At 38.8% G+C, this 22,153-nt stretch overlaps 1 protein-coding gene across 20 annotated transcripts in view; it reads right to left on the bottom strand.

Moving 5' to 3' along the window:
• The window catches only part of KLHL24 (kelch like family member 24), a 61,870-nt gene that overhangs the window by 32,445 nt on the left and 7,272 nt on the right, over positions 1–22,153 (bottom strand). For 13 of the 20 annotated variants that reach the window (XM_016942371.4, XM_054682390.2, XM_016942369.4 and 10 more), the window contains 2 exons: positions 21,426–21,488; positions 13,693–14,673 (listed from right to left, as the gene is read on the bottom strand). In XM_016942371.4, the coding sequence (XP_016797860.1) occupies positions 13,693–14,612 (920 nt within the window). In that variant the 5' untranslated portion in view covers positions 14,613–14,673; positions 21,426–21,488. Of the gene's footprint in view, positions 1–13,692; positions 14,674–21,425; positions 21,489–21,712; positions 21,732–21,796; positions 22,062–22,153 lie in introns of those variants that run through there. The other 7 variants (XM_016942372.4, XM_016942373.4, XM_054682382.2 and 4 more) reach the window with 4 other exon arrangements.

Here is a 22,153-nt window from a genome sequence, read left to right as displayed (position 1 = left end):
AAAGAAAATACCAAAATGCTAAAGATAGTTGTCTCTGAATTGTTTGGCTCCCCCCATTTCTATCATTACAAATTTCCAAACCAATAATGAGCCTGAGCTATTTTTAGAATGCAAAAAACAGCATTTAACACCACTAAAAGAATTCTAATGTTTCTGTTAATCACTGGCTTCTCTCATTTTTTAGATTTAAAATAGAGACAGGAATAACCAAAAGCTTATCCACAATTTTTTGTTCATAAGATTCGATTGATAGTTTAGGAATTTAAAAATTCTTTAGCTTTTATATTTTTCACAAATATAATCTAAATGAAAATGTTTTATAGTTACATTTTATGGTTGCTACAAGTTAAGTCTCACAAAGAAAAATGCCAACAATCCTTCTTCTCTTACTTAAATATAGAGGGGAAAAAAAAACCCACATCAGGACACTGATTTGTAATTTTAGTCAGTGTGCTGTTACACAATTACAGTAGGAAAAAACAAGCAATATTGGCGTGTCTCTTTTAACAGAGCTATTCTAGCTACATTTACTCAGACCTATGTCAACTAACCAAATCATGTACCTATTCTATGCCAGGCATACTTTTTCCATTATAAAATCAGAAATAAATATGGGAGAAAAGAATTTTCTCTATACATGCAACCAAAAGTACTTTTAGGAATCCAGGAAATTATATAACCTTTACCTAGTATTTAGTAAAACATTAACAGAAGGACCTAAATATTATCAGTAATATTTACTATTTTCCAAGTAATTCCAAAATAAAAGTATTAAAAATAAAGAGAGCACAGCACCAGATACTTTAGTAGTATAACTACTGACTTATCTATCATTCTTTCCATATAAGTATTTCCTAAAACACACTTAAAATCTAAGACAAATCCTCAAAAAAGGTGATATTCCTCAAAGTCTTATTTATTAATCAATCAAAACAAACACTGCTAGTCACTGAAGTTAAATCACTTGTCTTAATATAAAATCCAGAGTAATGATTATATATCATAGGATTTTGTTTTATCCTTTCCTTATTGTACATTACTTGGTTTATACTTTCCCTTTGCTTAAATTCGCTTGCCTTTTTCAAGACTTCTTAGCCCAATAAACATATGTTATCTGTTTTTGTACTTTGGAACAGAAAGAGAAAACAGCATGAGAAGCTAATTGCTAAAACATTTAGTACCAATAAATAAAGGGTAACTTCAATGTCTGCTAGAATGTGTGTCTATCTGAAAGGATTAGCAAGCTAGTAGTTTTGCCTGTATTAAATATCCTATTTGCAACCAAATGGTTTTTAGCTTAATTAGATATATCTGATGTTCTCATCACAGACTGTTAACCCAATAAAAGCATTATTTCTTGAGCTTGGAGAAATACTTATCTCAGGCAGGGAGCTAATGGCCTTAAAGGAAATAGGTTACTCCAGCTGATAACGGCAAGTAAAACAAAATGGCAGGAAAGATGATAGTATAGCATAAATAAAATTCTGGACACCCATGTAATCTATTTCTAGAGAGTGAATGTCATTGTCACTCTATTTCATTAATTCTTTTTTTTTCTTTCTTTCAAATAGAGACAAGGTGTTACTCTATTGCCAAGGCTGGAGTGCAGTGGCGAGATTGTGGCTCACTGCAACTCCAACTCCTGGCTGAAGTGAGCCTCTCACCTCAGCCTCCCAGGTAGTCGGGACTACAGGCACATGCCACCACATCTAGTGAATTTACATTTTTTTTTTTTTTTTTTGTAGAGACAGGGTCACAATGTTGCCCAGGCTGGTCTCAAGCTCATGCACTCAAGCCATTCTCCTGCCTTGGACTCCCAAAGCACGAAGATTACCGAATGAGTCACCATGCCCAGCTTCATTAATTCTTTAAAGTAAAAAATCCAGCCCGGGTGCAGTGGCTCATACCTGTAATCCCGGCACTTTGGGAGGCCAAGGTGGGCGGATCATGAGGTCAAGAGATCGAGACCATCCTGGCCAACCTGGTGAAACCCCATTTCTACTAAAAATATAAAAATTAGCTGAGTGTGGTGGCGTGCGCCTGTAGTCCCAGCTACTCGGGAGGCTGAGGCAGGAGGATTTCTTGAACCCAGGAGGAGGAGGTTGCAGTGAGTCGAGATCGTGCCACTGCACTCCAGCCTGGTGACAGAGCGAGACTCCATCTCAAAAAAAAAAAAAAAAGAAATCTGATTTTTTGCTATGATGCAATAACAAATATTTGTTACTTTAGGATTAATTATCTCCACTTGCTTTTAAGAAAGTGTGATGACCAAATTATCCTTTTTACAATGGTAATACATCTAAAAAAAATCTTCTTTTATCATTAATTTGAGAAAATATCAAATTAAAAGTTCATGTTCTTTGATTTACGTGAAAGATAAAACAATCATAAATCCACAGGATAGGGCCGGGCGTGGTGGCTCACGCCTGTAATCCCAGCACTTTGGGAGGCCCAGGCGGGCAGATCATGAGGTCAAGAGTTCAAGACCAGCCTGGCCAACACGGTGAAACCTCCGTCTCTACTAAGAATACAAAAATTAGCCAGGTGTGGTGGTGGGCACCTGTTATCCCAGCTACTCTGGAGGCTGAGGCAGAAGTGCTTGAACCCGGGAGGTGGAAGGTGCAGTGAGCCGAGATTGTGCCACTGCACTCCAGCCTGGGTGACAGAGCAGGGGGAAAAAAAAAAATCCACAGGATATTCTAAACCACATTTTAAAATGTAATAAATAATTATTGGATTCAGTTTAAATATCTTGAAAGGTGAAATAGAGGAATTGCTGGCTGAAATAACTGACCTACTTGTAATTAATGCCAAATATGCTAGACATGGGGAGTGCCCAAAAGAAAAGGGTTGAAAAGTGATCCTGGCTAATAAGAATATCTGAATATATATTTTTAAAATATATACAATAGGAAAGGAAATGTTTCCATGTAGTATGAAATTGGGAAGGATAAGGGAGAGATACTAGTGATATAGTCTGTTCACCATTCTAAAACCCAGAAATACCTGAAAATCAAACCATCAAATCAAAATAATGAACTAAAATAGAGATATGAGGCTTTAAGCCTTAAAGAGACAGAATGGTTCTCTAGTCTGTAAGATATGACAGTTACCAAACTCAATGTACTAATTTATCTAAAAGAAACTATGTATCAAAAAAGGGGATGGGTCAGCTGTAGAAGCCATAAGTAAATGAATAAAGAAATGAATCAAAGAGATGAATCACCGAGGCAAACATTTGCTGTGCCCATTCAGATTATTATCTAAGGGAGAGACAATCTAAGCTAAGCTACCTTGAATAGTATTGGTTTTTTGGCAAGAATATTTTGATGGTGGGTGAGACTTCCTCAAGCTATACTAGCTGAGAGAACTTCAGTTCTAAAGGTCTACTAACTCTGTTTGAATTCCTTGCTTGCCAAATGACCTTTGAAAACTTTGGCTTCCCATGTAGTGACTTGTCCATAGTTAGAGAATATTACTGGGCAGGTTGACTTAAAATAGGTAGTCTCCTTGATAATTCCATTTCTTATTGCAAACAGATATATACAGACTAGGAGATGAGTTAATTGGTCTGTCATACTTAATGTTAAATCTGCCTCTAATAGTCTGATCTATTCTTACTGTATAAAAAGAAAAAGTTCCTGAGCCTAGAGGAATCACTGGATCATGGTGAATTCACCAATATAAATGACCCCATTAGACACTTATACCAGCCATAAGCCTTAGGGCTTTTTTTAATTTTTTTTTTTTTTTTTTTGAGACGGAGTCTCGCTCTGTCACCCAGGCTGGAGTGCAGTGGCACGATCTCGGCTCACTGCAAGTTCCGCCTCCCGGGTTCACGCCATTCTCCTGCCTCAGCCTCCCAAGTAGCTGGGACTACAGGAGCCCGCCACCACGCCCGGCTAATTGCTTTTGTATTTTTAGTAGAGACAGGGTTTCACTGTGTTAGCCTCCTAACACATGGTTTCGATCTCCTGACCTCGTGATCTGCCCGCCTCGGCCTCCCAAAGTGCTGGGATTACAGGCGTGAGCTGCGGCTCCCGGCCAGATCTTTTAAACTTGGTGAGGACACAGTATCAATTTGTGTGGTAAGGCTTTCCACCTGAAACGGCAATAGGTAGGACTGCTTCTATATGAAAATGGCTGTATTGATCAAAAGACTCAAAATGCCAACTTTTCAAAATTGGCAATTATCTAAGAATTTATCATCAGAAACTAATCACAGACATGCTTAAATATGTAGCCACCAAAGATGCTCATCTTACTTAATGGTAGAAAATTAAAAACAAATGTTGGGAAGGGTGGGTTATGGAATACTCATGTTATGGAAAGACACCATATACTAACTGGTAAAAACAGACTATGAAATAGATTACAACCCTGTAAATGAAATAATAAATTCATACAGAAAAAAAGAGAGAATACTTTGGTAGGCTAAAACAGGGGGAGGATCACTTGAGCCCAGGGGTTTGAGACCAGCCTAAGCAACACAGTGAGATCCTGTCTCTATAAAAAATACAAAAATTAGTCAGGCATGGTGGCGTGCCTATAGTCCCAGCTACTCAGGAGGCTGAGGTGGGAAAATCCCTTGAGCCAGGGAAGTCTTAAGCTGCAACAAGCCATGATCGCGCCACTGCACTCTAGCCTGGGTGACAGAGGGAGACCTTGTCTCAAAAAAAAAAGAAAGAAAGAAAAACGCCAAAGGTTTACAATGTTACCTCTTCGAGCTGAAAATTTGCTAATTTGTTAATTAGCATTTTTTGCTTCTCCCATTCTCTAAATTTTCTCCAATTAACATATTGCTCCTTTCCCACCCTGCTGCAAGTTAAGAAAGAACAAAAGAAAAAAAAACACCACCACCACCTTACTATTAACGGTTACTATTGGGCATCTGCTCAACCTAGCACAGGATGGGATTTTCAGTCATCACATTTCTGCTACGTGATTCTGCTCCCATGACCATAGGTAAATATCCACAAAATGTTGTCTGGCTACATCAGAGATTATGTCTCCCCAAGAGAAGGAGAGATTCATTCTCTCTGACTGACTGAACTTGTAATATGTCAACCCCAAACCTATGTGTGGCCATATTCTGCCAGACTAATGGGAGGGAATGATGCAGACATGCAGAGAAAAGCAGAGGCAAGAGGTAGAGAGAAGGCACAGCTTGGTTTCTGATAGCTTTTTAGTAGCCTGTTCCAGTCTTCTTTGAGGTCTTATTGAATTTTTGCTCTTACGTCCTACAAGACACTGATTCTCGTATCCTTTTCTTCCTTGAGACGGAGTCTCACTCTGTTGCTCAAGCTGGAGTACAGTGACACGATCTTGCAATCTCTGCCTCTTCCCGGGTTCAAGCCATTCTCCTGCCTCAGTCTCTGCAGCAGCTGGGATTATAGGCATGCACCACCATGCCCAGCTAATTTTTGTATTTTTAATAGAGACGGGGTTTCACCATGTTGGCCAGGCTGGTCTCGAACTCCTGACCTCAAGTGATCCACCCATCTCGGCCTCCCAAATTGCTGGGATTACAGGTAGGTGTGAGCCACTGTGCCCGGCCTCTTGTATCCTGTTAATAAATTTCCCTTTTATGCTTGAGCTGGTGAGTTTGTTTCTATTTGCAATCAGAATTTGGATACATTAGAGTTCAATGGATTGCAGAAAAAAACCAACAACCTACAAATGGCTTTCAAACTCAGGAAAAGATGCTCAATCATCTACACTAAAAAAGTAAATGCACACTTTGGGAGACCAAGGTGGGAGGATCACTTGAGCCCAGGAGTTTGAGACCAGCATGAGCAACAAAGTGAGACTCTGTCTCTACAAAAAATAAATAATAATTAGCAGGGCATGGTGACCCATGCCTGTAGTTCCAGCTACTCGAGAGAGAGGCTGAGGCAGGAGGTTTGCTGGAGTCTGTGAGATTGAGGCTGCAGTGAGCTACGACTGTGTCACTGTACTCCAGCTTGGGCGACCAGAGCGAGAACCTGAAAAAAAAAAAAAAATGGGAGGAAGGAAGGAAATGTAAATGAAAATTATGAGATACCACTTTCACTTTGCAGAGTAGCAAAGATTTACAAAAACTAATGTAAACAAATTATATTGGCAAAGGAGTGCAGAAGTAGGCACTTTCATATTTTTGTTGAAGTATAAATTGAAAGGCAATTTTTATAATATCTGTAAAGATTTAAAATGCACATATCCTATGACTGAGCAAGTCTACTTCCAGTAATTCAAACTATAAATTAACAGTGTATGTATGCAAAGACAATGTACAAGAATATTCACTAAGTATCATTTGCAATGGCAAAAAAATGAATTAGAAACAACCTAAATATCCATAAAGAGATTGATTAAATAAAATAAATTATGGTATATCCATAAATAGGATACCATATAGCTCTTTCAAAAGAACAAGTTTGAAATGTTCTATAATAGTAATAATAATGAGATCTATGTGTGATGATATAGAACAGTTTCCAAGATACTGTTAAGTGGGAAATGCAAGGTGCAGAACTGTGAGTGCTGTACCCTACTATCTGCATAAAAGTAGGGAGGCATTCATCTACAACTATGCAAAGAATTTTTTTTTTTTTTTGAGACAGAGTCTCGCTCTGTCATCCAGGCTAGAGTGCAATGGTGCGATCTCAGCTCACTGCAACCTCTGAGTCCTGGGTTCAAGCAATTCTCCAGCCTCAGCCTCCCAAGTAGCTGTGATTACAGGTGTCCACCACCACACCCAGCTAATTTTTGTATTTTTAGTAGAGACGGGGTTTCACCATGTTGGTCAGGCTGGTCTCGAACTCGTGACCTCAGGTGATCTGCCCACCTCGGCCTCCCAAAGTGCTAGGATTACAGGCGTGAGCCACCATGCCCAGCTAGACAAAGAATACTTCTAAAAGAGGTTCAAAAAACTAGTAATAAAGGTATCCTTTGAAAGCAGAATCAATGGTTCTCTGAAGGGTTAAGAAGAGGGAGATTTACAATGTATACTCTTTATGTAAAAATATTTGAGTTCAAAACAATGAATTCGAACAATTCAACGAGTTCAAAACAATGAACAATAAATGGTAGGCTACTCATCCTATAATATAGGAGAATAGTATTCTTCAGTGGGATTGGAATAGGAATTCAGAACACTAACTTCTAGCCCTGGCTCTGGTTCTAACTAGCTTTGTGACTAGGAGCAAGTGAGTTAACTGTGCCTCAGTTTTATCACCTGCAAAATATGGAATGAAGGGATTTATTAAATAATCACAAACACCATTTCTTAAGGAAAAATATATTTAGAACTCCCTTGGTCTTCTCATTTGTTTTCAACAGAACTTGAGGCTTGCCCTCATTACGGCCATTAGATTCCCATATTCACTATATAGTAACTGATTATCAGGTAAGAGATAGCAGAAAGAAGAGACAAGTACTTAATGGCTGATTCCAACCTCAAAATGATGAACTTATTAAGTCTTAGCTATGTCTATTGCTCAGTGGAGTCTGGCAAAGGGCATCAATTTTTTTCATAGACACGAACAACTTGCCATATATGGTCAATATATCAGAAGACACTTGCCCAGTTTAGTGCCATCCATGTTTCCTCTTGGGAACCTCATTTTGTAGGCAGCCCAGGCCTACCAAAATGGAAAATTAGCATCTATCAGGGGAAATGACTCTTTCCAGGGAATCATTATGGTAGGTGCTAAGGATGTGGATCAGGACAGGATGCAAAAGCAGCAGCATCAGAACCACACTACCAAGCAATCATGAGTTTAAAAGTTTGATATTTAGGCTGGTATGGGAAATATGGAAATCAGTATTTGGAGTAAAGCAGGGGCAAGAAATGGAAATTAGGTGTACTAGAGATCAGAATCAGATTGTTACGCTTATTTTTTTTTGTCTTTTTTTTTTTTTTTTCCTTTTTCTGGAGAACGGGGTCTCGCTATATTGCCCAGGCAGGTCTCGAACTCCTGGGCTCAAGCTATCCTCCCGCCTCTTGCCTCCCTGAGAGCTGGGATTACAGGCATGAGCCACTGCGCCTGGCCCAGAATCAGATTGTTAAACAATAGTCAGGAATGTGAAACATCAGTCAGGGACCACAGAGTAAATATCAGTTTATTCATGAATTGGGATGAGGTTGGGGCAGAGAGGCCCATCACAAGCAGAAAGGTAAGTTACTTTTCTCCAGATGAAAAGGGTTGAAGCCTAGCACTTAGCATACTGAGATGACACATAAAGGTAACTCAAGTATTTATTAGATGAAATTTAAGACCTGTTTAAGTTAGCTACCATATTAATTCTCTACAGAGTTCAAAAGTATTTCTGAGCCCAAACATGCATCTAAGTATTAATATGAACTTTTTCTACCTCAAATGTTTTCCATACTAATATTAAACTTTTGACCTAGAAACAAGTTTCAAAATTATGTTGGGGAGTCAGGAAGAGGGCCGAAGGAAGAAAGGAGGAAAGAGAGGAAATTATGAATGCTATGGGCGGTTTGGCATGGTGGCTCATGCTTGTAATCCTAGCACTTTGGGAAGCCAAGGTGGGAGGATCTCTTGAGCCCAGGAGTTCAGGACAAGCCTGAGCAACATGGGGAAACCCCATTTCTACAAAAAATAAGCCAGGGATGGTGATGCACACCTGTAGTCCCAGCTACTTGGGAGGCTAAGGTGGGAGAATCACCTGAGCCTAGGCTCAGTGAGCCATGATGGCACCACTACACACCAGTCTGAGTAACAGAGTGAGACCCTGTTTCAGAAAAAAAAAAAAAAAAAAAAAAAAAAAAAAAGATGCTAAGGGCACTCTGAATAAAGGCAGAGGATGTAGTGCAGTTATATAGTATCAGCATTTTTGCAGAATGTCAATTTTTAAAATTTTAATTAATAATAATTTTTTTAAAGGAGTCTCTCTCTGTTGCCAGGCTGGAGTACCGTGGCGCGATCTCGGCTCACTGCAATCTCCGCCTCCCAGGTTCAAGTGATTCCCCTGCCTCAGCCTCCTCAGCCTCCCAAGTAGATGGGACTACAGGCACGCTCCACCATGCCCGCTAATTTTTTGCATTTTAGTAGAGATGGGGTTTCACCATGTTGGCCAGGATGGTCTCAATCTCCTGACCTCGTGATCTGCCCGCCTCGGCCTCCCAAAGTGCTGAGATTACAGGTGTGAGACACTGCACCTGGCCAGTAGAATTTTTTTGAGTCAGGGTATTGCTCTGCTACCCAGGCTGGAATGCAGTGGCCTGCTCATGGCTCACTGTAACCCCAAACTCCTAGGCTCAAGTGATCCTCTTGCCTCAACCTCCCAAGCAGCTGGGACTACAGGTACATGCTACAATGCCTAGCTAATTTTTTCTTTTTTTTCTGTAGGAACAGGGTGTCATTATGTTGCCCAGACTGGTCTTAAACTCCTGGGCTCAAGCAACCCCCATGCCTTGGCCTCCCAAAGTGCTTGATTACAGGTGTGAGCTACCACACCTGGCCTACAGCCATTGTTTCTAAGCTTTACTCCTTCTGTGATTAGTCTCTACTGTTTTTTCCACACACCTAAGGGTTTACAACTGGCAGGGCAGATTATCAAAGCTTTCGTGCTCTTAAATTGGCCTATGTCCTCTTTCTGGGAAACTACCACCACACTGTTTTTAATATAATGCATTTTCGGGATTTCTCTGTCATTTAAGAGACACGTGGGTATATAGGGAGAATTTCTATTATGGGTTGAGCTCTGGACAATACTTGGCACAGAATAGATACTAAAGGAACACTGGCTGATATAGAGCATATAACTTAACTGTACATTGGAGGGATCAGACTGCCACCACCCTAAACCAGAGTTAATCTCTGCATCACTAATGGTGGGATACCCAGATATGCTGTGACTCCTAATATGATGCAATATATTATACACATTACATAGGATTAATTCTAGCTATAAATATTTAACTTATATTCATCTAACTGAAGCTCATAGAACCAACTTCCAGTTTCCAGGAAACACAGCTAAATGATGCCATAAGGAAGCAATGAGACTGATCCAAAAGGTAGAAGATTTTTCTGGACAACTTCCCCATTGACAAGTCAGAATCATAAAAAAGAAACTGTTTTGAAGTAAAAGAGATTTCACAGAAATAACCTGATGTAATGAGTAATCCTAGCTTGGATCCAGGTTTATTAAAGAACAGTTTGGAAGACTGGGGGAGTCTGAATACAGATTGTGTATTAGATAATATGAATTATTATTATTAAGTTTAAATGTGCTAATGTTATTTTGCCTGTTATTTTAAAAAGATGCACAGTCAACTAAAAAACATATATAAAAATTTAAAAAGAAATATATACATGCAATAAAAAATAAATAAGATATATAAAATTTGAAAAAGAAATATAAATGAATGAATGAAAGAGAAAAGTCTGGGCTGGTTTGGTAGTCAACAGCATGCATGGTAATTAAAACCATGAAAATAGATGAGATAAGGTCACCTAGGCAAGTACATAAGGGAAAACAAAGAGATGTGAATCAGGCAGATAATATTTCAAACTAGATGTAGGAGTAAGAACCATTAAATTGAAAAAGAGCAACTGGAGAAATAGGAGGACCATGAGGAGAATGGCATTCCAGAAGCCAATGGAGGTATTTCAAGATGGATAAGGCAATTAATAATATCAAATTCGAAAGAGCTCAAGCTGGATAAAGACCGAAGAGAGGCTAGCAAATAACAAATAGAAGGTCAGTGATGACCTGATTGAGAGGAGTTTCAGTAGAGTGACTGGAGCAGAAGTCAGAGGAATGAACTGCTGTCGAAGAAGTGGAGAGAGACATCACTCCTCTTTCAAAGAAGTTTGGAGTTTCTCAGAAAGATGAGAACCTGTACAAATAATACACATTGTTCAGATAATGAAATTCCTAGTGATTAATGCCAACATGTTGTGGCAATCAGGAGACTGGAGAGGTCACTGGGTGAAACAGGAGGATTTATTTAGGCGGCCACCAACTCAGCAGATCAACATCCAAAGTCCAGCTGGAGCTATAATAACATTATCTGCAAAACCAGGCAAAGGCCCCCAAAAAATGGGTTCCAAAAGCAAGTATGAGAAAAACAAGTTCTTATCAGTCTCCCCCTAACATTCTCTCCCCATACCATCATTCTTTGTTCTGCTCTCATTAACTAGCTTTGTAACTATTTTTACAAGTTTGCAAAGGTTTTATACATTCCTGTTTTTCTCTCTGTAACACAGCAAAGTCACAAAACATGCCTAAATTGCAAAAACCTGTCACAGTATAATTAACTGCCTTTGTTCTGCTTCTGCAAGCCTGGTTTCCCTGCCCTGCAAATTTTGCGCCACTGGCTAGCCACTCCACTTCAGCAGCATAAATAAAAGTCAAGCCCTGTCTTTGTTCATTGCTCAGCCTTGAGATGTTAATCCACTAAGTTGGTGGCCACCTAAATAAAATCCTCCTGTTTCACCCAGTGGTCTCTCCAGTCTCCTAATTCCCACAGCAAACATGCAGTAACAGATAAGTGAAAGATAAATGTAAGGGACAGAAGGTGATAGCAGAGTTATAAAATAAAGGATTACTCATGTAATGCCCACATAAAATAAATATCTGCTATCGTATTTTTAAGAGTCTGCAAATTCAACAGAACTATAGTTTGGTTTTTATACTTGTCTCTTAAAGAACGGTGATACTGCAATTTATAAATAGATGTTTCACTGTGGAAATAGATTCATTCCCTTAAAAATTGGATATAAAATACATTTTTGGAAATCAAATAATTAAGTAAGTTAGGAGAAGTATCTCTTCAAAGGAGTGATGGGACCCTTAGGCTGCAATCTGATTGCATTCAAATTATGTCTTTATAAATATTAGTAATCAATGTCTTATTTTGATTTTACAACATATAACCCTTGGTTCCTACTCTAATCCTATGAGATATGCAGGCTGAGTATTATTAGCCACATCTGACCTCAGACCATTCAGTCTGCTACAGGGGTATTTGTCTTGGAAAAAGGAGTGATTTTCCCTTTAGAGGGATACTGTGTGTTCATGAAAGTTCTCGAAGAACTAATAGTCACACAGCTCTGAAGCTGTTTAGTTTTCTTAATTAATACATTATTCAAACTAGTATAAATTTTAAAAACAAGCTATCTCACAGTATGCTGACTTTTAACATTCCGAAACAATGATAGTCAAAATTTAAGTAAAAATGTGGTTTATGAGCTATGCTATAGTAAATTCACAGAAAAAATGGAGATGGCTTAATAATAAACCAATAATAAACTAATAAAAATACTAGTTTCACAACAATGTAAATATACTTAACATTACTGAAATGTATAATTAAAAATGATTAAGACAGTAAAGTTTGTTATGTGTTTTTTACCACAATTAAAAAAAAACCAACACCAACATTAGCTTTGTTAGAAAAATATTAAAAGGATTAAAAGGATAATTTACTGTCATATTTCTCATAACAAGCATTTCTTGCTTATTCACAATAAATATTCCTTCCACTATTAAGGCATGGAGATTATTTTTCTATAGTTTATGAATTAAAATCGATAAGTATTTTATAGAAATAATATACTGGAAGAAGATACAAATATGCTACAATATTTAACTGCATTCTACCCCCTAAGCACACATTTTCCAAATTTTCTATAATGATGATGTAATTTTCACATTCAGAAAAAAGATTTTTTAAAATTGAGATTGACATTAAATATAATAACTGTGACAATTAAGTAATATTTGAGGCCTGGATTTTACATCTCAGAATTCACTCAATGTATACCAGCTTATTTAATTCACCTCTATATTTCATGCTTCTGTGTTAGGACAAAGGCCAGTCTGTGGATGTGCAAACATTTTTTTTTCTTTTTTTTTTGAGACAGAGTCTCACTCTGTTGCCCAGGCTGGAGAGCAGTAAGAGCATGGCTCATAGCATCCTCAAACTCCTGGGCTCAAGCAGTCCTCCCACCTCAACCTTCTGAGTAACTGGGACTACAGGTCCGTGCCACCATACCTGGCTAATTATTTTTAGTAGCGATGAGGTCTCGCTATGTTGCCCAGGCTGGTCTCGAACTCCTGAGCTCAAGCGCTCCTCCACCTTGGCCTCCCAAAGTACTGGGATTATAGGCATGAGCCCCTGTGCCCAGGAGCAAATTGTTTTTTTATAAGTAGAGGCAGTCCAAGAGAGCCTACTAAAGTCTTAGCTACCCTGTATCCAAAGACTCTTTGTAAAGAAAAGTGGAATGGTTTGGGGCCCTACAAAGGTTAAGAGAAATTAGTAGAAATATGTTGAGATATGCACAGTTGCAAAGACCCTTTGCTACACTGTTTGATAGCACAAAACAACAATAACAAAAAATGCTACTGTTGAATCTAGAATTCACTAGGAAAGACATTCTAGTGACATACAATCCAAAATAAATCTAAAATTATATACAGCCACAGGTAGACAGTGGCTGTCTACCTGTAGCAGCCACAGGTAGACAGTGGCTGTCTACCTGTAGCAGCCACAGGTAGACAGTGGCTGTCTACCTGTAGCAGCCACAGGTAGACAGTGGCTGTCTACCTGTAGCAGCCACAGGTAGACAGTGGCTGTCTACCTGTAGCAGCCACAGGTAGACTGAGATTGCATTCAGGAGGTTTAAAGATATATTAAAAACTTTTGTTAACTATATTTGAAAACAGTCTTCTCACCTGCGTGGCCTAGTCCTTGGGGACATCATTTCATTCCCAAGTATGTGGTACCGTCTTGCTTCATGCAACAACTGATAACACTCAGGAGAATTCTGGATCAATTGGTCCACTTCAACTGTTTGAACAAAGTAGTTGGGATGCAACAGAGGGAGTCTCACATGTGTCAGGAGCTCATGTAACAGTGGTCTTCTCAGATCAACGGCACGATAGACCCAACGCATGACGGCTTCAAAAACCATCTCCTCTTTACCAATAACAAGTTCATCACTACAAATATAATCAATAAGTTCATCTTTGTCAAGCTCAAGAAATTCTTCATGCTGGGATACATCCTCAAAAGTCTGTAACGCAAAATTTTTGCATTTTGTGAAGAGTGTTTTGAGTGAATGGGTATCAGCAAAGCGCTGGATTCCTAAGCAATTACAAGGATCAAGTTGCTCCTCCAAGAACTTGGCACATGCATCACGGAGAACACTAATCTGAAAGAGGCTTGATGTCTCAAAGAGATACTGTACATTCTCTGTAGTGATCTTCACCTTTCCAGTATAAACATACTGCAAAAAACATTCCATAGCTTCAGCTAAAATACCATTGATCTCAACCAACATTTCTCGGCTTTCCCTGTGGTCATTACAAAACATAGCTCTGAAGTAGCTGCTACAGGCTGAGAGCACAGCTCTATGGCAAGGAAATTCTTTTCCTTCCACACAAATGATAACATCTGTGAATAAGCGGCTATCACGAAATTCATTAAATATCTGGAGTATGTTTTCGGCATGGGATGATCCTGAAGAGAAGTCAAAAAACTCATGACCTGTCAGAGATTTGGGGTCCATTTCAAAAACTTTACGCTTAGTTGCCGGGGAATCACGCACCCCAAGATCCTCTCTGTTTAGTCTGCGTCCCAATATTAGTACCATTGTTACATCAGTTGACTATATAATTGTTGAGAAATGACTATTAGGGATCTTCTTTATGTGGCTAAAAGTAAAAAAAGGAAAACATTTCAATATGCAAAAAATTCAGTATTCAAATCACATAATTTCATTTTAATATAAACACTACAACAAAATCACATAATAGATTTCATATAGGGTACACAGCACTATCTCATGTTAATAAAAACTGATCAACAAAAATTTGCATTTGAACAATTAGAACACTGGGGTAATTTGCAATAGTACTCCTTAAGCTCCCCTTTTCTAGCTGAAAGGATACTATGTACTTCGTGAGTTACTAATAACCTTCCGTTTCCTCCCCATTTACAGAGCTGAGTTTCATACTATTGACTGTAGAGTTAAGTCAGAATGGTGTAAGACACAATTTGACTACAGTTAGAATTCTAACAGTTATCTTTCTTTTTAAGAATCTTTTTTATTTTGAGACAGGGTCTCACTCTGTCACCAAGTTTGGAGTAAAGTGACATGATCATAGCTCACTGTAACCTCAAACTCCTAGGCTCAAGCGATCTTCCTGCCTCAGCCTCCTGAGTAGCTGTGACTACGTGTGCATACCACCATGCCTGGCTATTTTTTTTTTTTACTTTTTGTAGAGATGGGATCTTGAACTCCTGGCCTCAAGTGATCCTCTCACCTCAGCCTCTCAAAGTACTGGGATTACAGGCATGAGCCATCATGCCTGGTGAAATAATTATTATCTTAATATAGAATTCCTAGAGAGGAATTTAGCTGTATCTATCAATAGCCTTTAAAAATATGTACATTGTTTGACCAGCAAGTCCTTTTTTTTTTTTTTTAGCATTCTCTCCTAAGGAAATAATCAGAATTATGTCGACAGATTTATCTATGCAGATGTCCAATGCTGTATTGATAGAAAATACTCAAAATAACCTAAATGCCCTATAAGAGGGGATTGGTCAAACCACAGTACATCTTCTGGCTAGAACAAAGTCTATGCAGCCATTAAAAATTATATATGACTATTTAACGACATGGGGAAGTAGTAACCACACAGTAAGTGAAACAGTAGATCACAAAACATATGCCAACAGAAAAAATAATGTATCTGTGAATCTAGGGATAGGATGTACATATGCTAAAATGTTTTATTTATCTTCTCTATTTTCTACCAAAATTTCTATTATAAAATTTAATATCATTTTAAAAAATTTCATGCGTGTTATCTAGGTCTTGTTCCCTTTCACTAATAAGAAACATCCCAAAACCCCCTCAGAAATGACTTTCAGTAAGTAACTGATGGATTGAGGCACTTGGCTATAGCCATCAATTCTCTCTCTGTGTCTCTTTTTTTTTAGAAGCAAGGTCTCATTCTGTCACCCAGGCTGAAGTGCAATGGCGCGATCTTGACTCACTGCAATCTCCACCTCCTAGGTTCAAGGGATTCTGCTACCTCAGCCTCCCGAGTAGCTGGGACTACAGGCACGTACCCACCACACCCGGCTAATTTTTGTATTTTTGGTAGAGAAGGGGTTTTGCCATGTTGCCCAGGCTGGTCTTGAACTCCTGGCCTCAAGGGATCTGCCCACCTTGGCCTCCCAAAGTGCTGGAATTATAGGTATGAGGCATGGTGCCCAGCCCAATTCTCTTTAAGGTTAATTTGAAGGCGATTCTTCTACTCCCTTTCCACATTTTCAGAAGCTGATACATGATTCAAAGTGTATTAGTAATTGGTTTAAGATCACTCAGGGTACCTCATCTATTGCCATACTCTCAGAATTTCATACACATCCCTTCTACCATTCCCAACTTCTTGAAATATTTCAAGTCAGACATTCAGGCCTAAGACTGGCAGCAAAAAGAAGTCAGCTAAAGGATGTCACAGATAATATAATCTAAAAAATGAGATGCCATCCTACATTCGCAAGCCACAAATAAAACTGAGACTTGAAAGTTAACATCTTAAGGCTGCATTTTGTGTACCCTGTCGCATATTAAATTGTACCCCACTTTTTAAGTGACACAAAGGGAAATAAAATATGTAATATCAAAATCAAGAAGCAACTCATTCTCTTATATATAGTATTCTCTTCTTTTTCATGTTCCTATTTATGTCCATCCTCTCTTCTCACTCTAATGCCCCAGATATCCTACTTCCAATATTCACTAGATACTTGCAATTTTCATGAATTCTCTCACTGAATTTACTTAATATTGCAGCTTTTACCATCACCATCAACAACAAATATTTATTATATGCCCACTATTGTCAAGATACTGTACTAGGCCTAGGGTTTACAGAGATGTAAGATATTGTTATTGGAGTTTTTTGTTTTTGTTTTTGCTTTTTTGAGACAGGGTCTCCTTGTGTTGCCCAGGCTGGAGAGTACAGTGCCATGACCTCGGCTCACTGCAACCTCCGCCTCCCGGGTTCAAGCGATTTTCGTGCCTCAGCCTCCCGAGTAACTGGGATTACAGGCGCATGCCACCACGCCTGGCTAATTTTTGTACTTTTTTAGTAGAGACAGGTTTTGCCATGTTAGCTAGGCTGGTCTTGAACTCCTGAGCTCAAGCAATTCTCCTGCCTTGGCCTCCCAAAGTGCTGGGATTACAGGCGTGAGCCACTGCGCTCAGCCTGTTATGTTTTGTTTTGTTTCAGATGCTCTGTTGCCAGGCTGGAGTGTAGTGGCGCCATCTTGGCTCACTGTAACCTCCACCTCCCAGGCTCAAGTGATTCTCCTGCTTCAGCCTCCCAAGTAGCTGGGACTACAGGCACGCGCCAGCACGCCTGGATAATTTTTTGTATTTTAGTAGAGACGGGGTTTCACCATGTTGACCAGGATGGTCTAAATCTCCTGACCTCGTGATCCACCCGCCTCAGCTTCCCCAAGTGCTGGGATTACAGGCGTGATCCTTTTCATTTTTTATTTTTTAATTTTTTTTGAGACGTAGTCTCGCTCTGTCGCCAGGCTGGAGTGCAGTGGCACGATCTCAGCTCACTGCAACCTCCACCTCCCAGGTTCAAGCGATTCTCCTGCCTCAGCCTCCTGAGTAACTGGGACTACAGGCGTGCACCACCACACCCAGCTAACTTTTATATTCTTAGTAGAGATGACGTTTCACCATGTTGGGCAGGATGGTCTCGATATGACCTCGTGATCCACCCGCCTTGTCCTCCCAAAGTGCTAGGATTACAGGCATAAGCCACTGCGCCCAGCTTTTTTTTTTTTTTAAGAGTTGCCACAAGGCCGGGCGCGGTGGCTGACGCCTGCAATCCCAGCACTTTGGAAGACCGAGGCGGGTGGATCACAAGGTCAGGAAATCGAGACCATCCTAGCTAACAGTGAAACCCCGTCTCTACTAAAAAAAAAAAAAAAAAAAAAAAAAAAATTAGCTGGGCATGGTGGCAGGCGCCTGTAGTCCCAGCTACTTGGGAGGCTGAGACAGGAGAATGGCGTGAACCCGGGAGGTGGAGCTTGCAGCGAGCCTAGATCGCGCCACTGCACTCCAGCCTGGGTGACAGAGCGAGACTCCATCAAAAAAACAACAAAAAAGAGTTGCAATAAAACATATTCAAACAACATAAATAATAACATAAAGTAGCACAGACAATATGTCCCATTGGTACAGACAGCCTAGTTCCTCCTTAAACTTCTATTACATTTTAAAAATTCTCTTCATATCAATTAGCACTTAACCTTCCTGAAGTCTAGGTGATAGGATTTTCTCTGGACAGATATATGCCAGGTTATTCTGACCATTCGGGAAAAATACCTGGCTATAACAACATCTGAAGGACACCTAAATGCTTGCATGCTATACAGGATCTTTTCTGTTTCTCTGTCTATCCCCCAAATGTGCAGGTAAAGTCAGAAAAAATCCAAGCAATTTTATCAGTCAAATGGAATAAAGACTAAAGTGAAATAAATAATATTTTCATTTGAAATCACTAGGGTGGAGAGTCAGAGGCAGTATGTTGATTTTTTTTTTTTTTTTTTTTTGAGATGGAGTCTTGTTCTGTCACCCAGGCTGGAGTGCAGTGGCACAATCTCGGCTCACTGCAACCTCCACCTCCCAGGTTCAAGCTATTCTCCTGCCTCAGCTGTCCAAGCGGGTGGGACTACAGGCACATGCCACCATGCCGGGCTAATTTTTGTACTTTTGGAAGAGACGGGGTTTCACTATGTTGGCCAGGCTGGTCTTGAACTGACCTCAAGTGGTCCATCTGCCTCAGCCTCCCAGAGTGCTGGGATTACAGGCATAAGCCACCACACCTGGCCACCCTCATTTCTAAGTTAAAACAAACAAACAAACAAAAAACCCAGAAAATTTCAAATGTACAAATATACATGCATTTTCTAAATACATAACAAAGCTTTGTGATGTAATATAATAGTTATGGCAATGGAAGCTCATGGAGAAGGCCTATTTAAATGAACACATATAAAAGTAAAGATAAACACAAGACAATGCTTACCAATGGCTGGTTTCGGAGTAAATGTCAACAAAGTAACTCCCACAAATTTAGTTAGGAAAATTAGTTTCTCTTAAATTTGAGGAAATATTTTCCTCTACATGTATGTTATGGTCCAAACAAGCTAGATTTTTAACTTCGACCCAATTATGTTTTGCAGATTTTAGGTAACAGACTTGCCTGAGAACAAATAAAAGCTCTATTTCATTTTATTAATTTTAATATCTAAATGAATAAAAATATATCTGAGTCTAAAATATTTTATTAGTTTTAAAATTTATTATCACTAACTAAAAAAAAATGGATTTCTTCCCATCTCTTTTAAGATTTTTCTGATTACTCAGAGTTCATGTTTGCTTCATTATACGTCACCCAACTTGGGTTACAGTTGCCCATATATTTGTGTGCATGTCTGGATGCATGTGCATACACACAGCTTAACATTTACAACTCCATTTACAATGCATAGAATGACTTCCAAATTCCAGGCTCCCACACATGAGCAGTAGCGTATCTATCAAATATGCTTTTAATTTGAAGTTATCTCAATAACCATTTTATAAACAGAAATGTATCCCCCATATCAAGAGAGACCACTACTGTACCTGAATGTCAATTTTTTGTTGTTGGTGAAACTTCAAAAAGTTCAATGTATGTAATATCACAAGTAATTAAAAAAGGGAACATTTCAATTATGATAAACATAAACTGTGATGACATGGAATATAACTCATATTTTAATCTTAATGCCTTATTAATCTAGATTCAAATTATGGTTGAATTAGCTACAAGTCAGGTACCCAAATCAAGAACCTACTATTCATTCCAGCTTAATCTAGTTTAAATTCTTATTGCATTTCAGGTTCAAAAAATTCACACAAGTGATTGTGACTTTGACTAGTGATACAATTATTGGTATTAACAACAATGGAAATCGTGAGCTTCTTCCTGCATACATTTTCACTTTCTCAATGTTTAAATGAAAATTTGTTCAGAATACAAAACAAAATAGCACATTGTAAGAACTAAGAATTTCCCTCTGGCTAGAATGGACAAGTAGAAAAACAAATATAAAAGTATACTTTGTTTTATGTATCCAATGATTTTATTCTATCTAATATTTATTAGATAAATTTGAGAATAGTGAGTTAAGTATTAATATAAAATTGATTAAGCTTTGTATCAATTAAGGGTCTGTCTTTTTATGCTATTATCTGCCCCTTATTTTCATAGTTGGCTCCTTGATTTGTTCACTGACAAAAGAGGTCTTCCTCTCCACTACTTTTACCCAATACAAAATGGAAAATCCTGGACTAGAACACCTATAAAATCACCTTGTATTACAAAGTCTTCAACAGCAATGAGATATTTGTTTACTGCTCTGTATGTAAGAGAGACTATCTCATAGATCTTTCCAAACAGCTTCCGCCTGCTGCCTCCTGACTTTTGGGCATCTTGACTTCCTCTGGATTTTCTGGGAACTCTCCCATTACTGGTCTCCGTAACTACACCAAATGTAAACACTTCCTATGTATAAATGATTTGCAGGAGGGCATCTTAGGAGTGTGAGATGCATTCAGAATGTATCTTTTGGGCTTCCACATGAAATTTGCTAGCTTTTGCCTTCCAATTTTATACAATAAAGTAATACAAAGATTAGCTGGGCGTGGTTGTGGGCGCCTGTAGTCCCAGCTACTCAGGAGGCTGAGGCAGGAGAATCACTTGAACCCGGGAGACAGGAGAATCACTTGAACCCAGGAGGCGGAGGTTGCAGTGAGCCGAGATCGCACCATTGCACTCCAGCCTGGAAACAGAGCAAGACTCCGTCTCAAAAAAAAAAAAAAAAAAAAAAAAAAAAAGGAAAGAAAAATGTTATCCTATCTCAAAGTACGGTGACTAATATAGGTTCAAGATTGATCAAAATGAACTCATAATGCATAATCAAGCAAACAAAACGTAAGATTACAGATTGAACCATTATAACATTTTTGCAAATATCACAGCAGAATTATTCCCATCAGGAAAAAGTAAACAACTAAGTAGGCATCTCTAGACAAAATAAGTAGGAAAAGCTTCTTTCCAAACAAACATAATGACTGAAAGTTATATCTACATGAGTTAATGGATATAAGTTGATCAGACATGAATGAGGCTCTCAGGAAAGCACAGAAGAGTGGGTAAATACTTAGTAACAGAAATGATTGTCACACTGCCATCTTTTGTGATCTTAAGGATAGAGTTGTGCCTTGTTATCTGATTGGCTTAAGTGATCCCTGGTTAAAGAAAGGAAAATGGTTTAAATTCTCTAATAACAACATTTAGATAGTTTATAAATATTATACCTTTTTAGCATTTGGTTGATCAAAGCCCCAGTCAAAATATGTGTGTTCTTTTAATTTCCACACCTAAAATAAAGGAAGAATAGCAACATATAAATCAGATAGTTGTCAGTTCATGTACAGCTGGCATTATTTACTAATATGTTGAACAAAGTTTTTAGTAATTTCTAGTTTCCAACTGAAGTTCGTTTTTGTTTAAAAATAATTAGTGAATAACATCTCCTTAAAGTAAATTAATAATTTAATGCTATTTTACATAACTAGTTTTTCTTATTTATCAACTTCCTTACTTGACAGTTTTTTTGTTTGTTTTTTGAGACTGAGTTTTGCTCTTATTGCCCAGACTGGAGTGCAATGGCGCAATCTCGGCTCACCGCAACCTCCGCCTCCCAGGTTCAAGCGATTCTCCTGCCTCAGCCTCCCTAGTAGTTGGGATTACACGTATGTGCCGCCATGCCCAGCTAATTTTGTATTTTTAGCAGAGACAGGGTTTCTCCATGTTAGTCAGGCTGGTCTCAAACTCCTGACCTCAGGTGATCCGCCCGCCTCGGCCTCCCAAAGTGCTGGGATTACAGGCATGAGCCACCGTGCCTGGCACTTGACAGTTTTATCCTGGAGTTTTATCCTGCAGTAAAATTTCTTGAGTGAAAAATGAGTAAAAGAAAATTAATGTCAATAGCAAGCTAATGGTAGCACTGAAAAAACATACACTCTGTGATAATTCTGCTTTG

Source organism: Pan troglodytes, chromosome 2 (assembly GCF_028858775.2).
Source record: "Pan troglodytes isolate AG18354 chromosome 2, NHGRI_mPanTro3-v2.0_pri, whole genome shotgun sequence".
Classification (NCBI taxonomy): Eukaryota; Metazoa; Chordata; class Mammalia; order Primates; family Hominidae; genus Pan; species Pan troglodytes.
The sequence above is the reverse complement of the archived record's forward strand: the minus strand, read 5'-3'. Positions and strand labels throughout refer to the sequence as shown.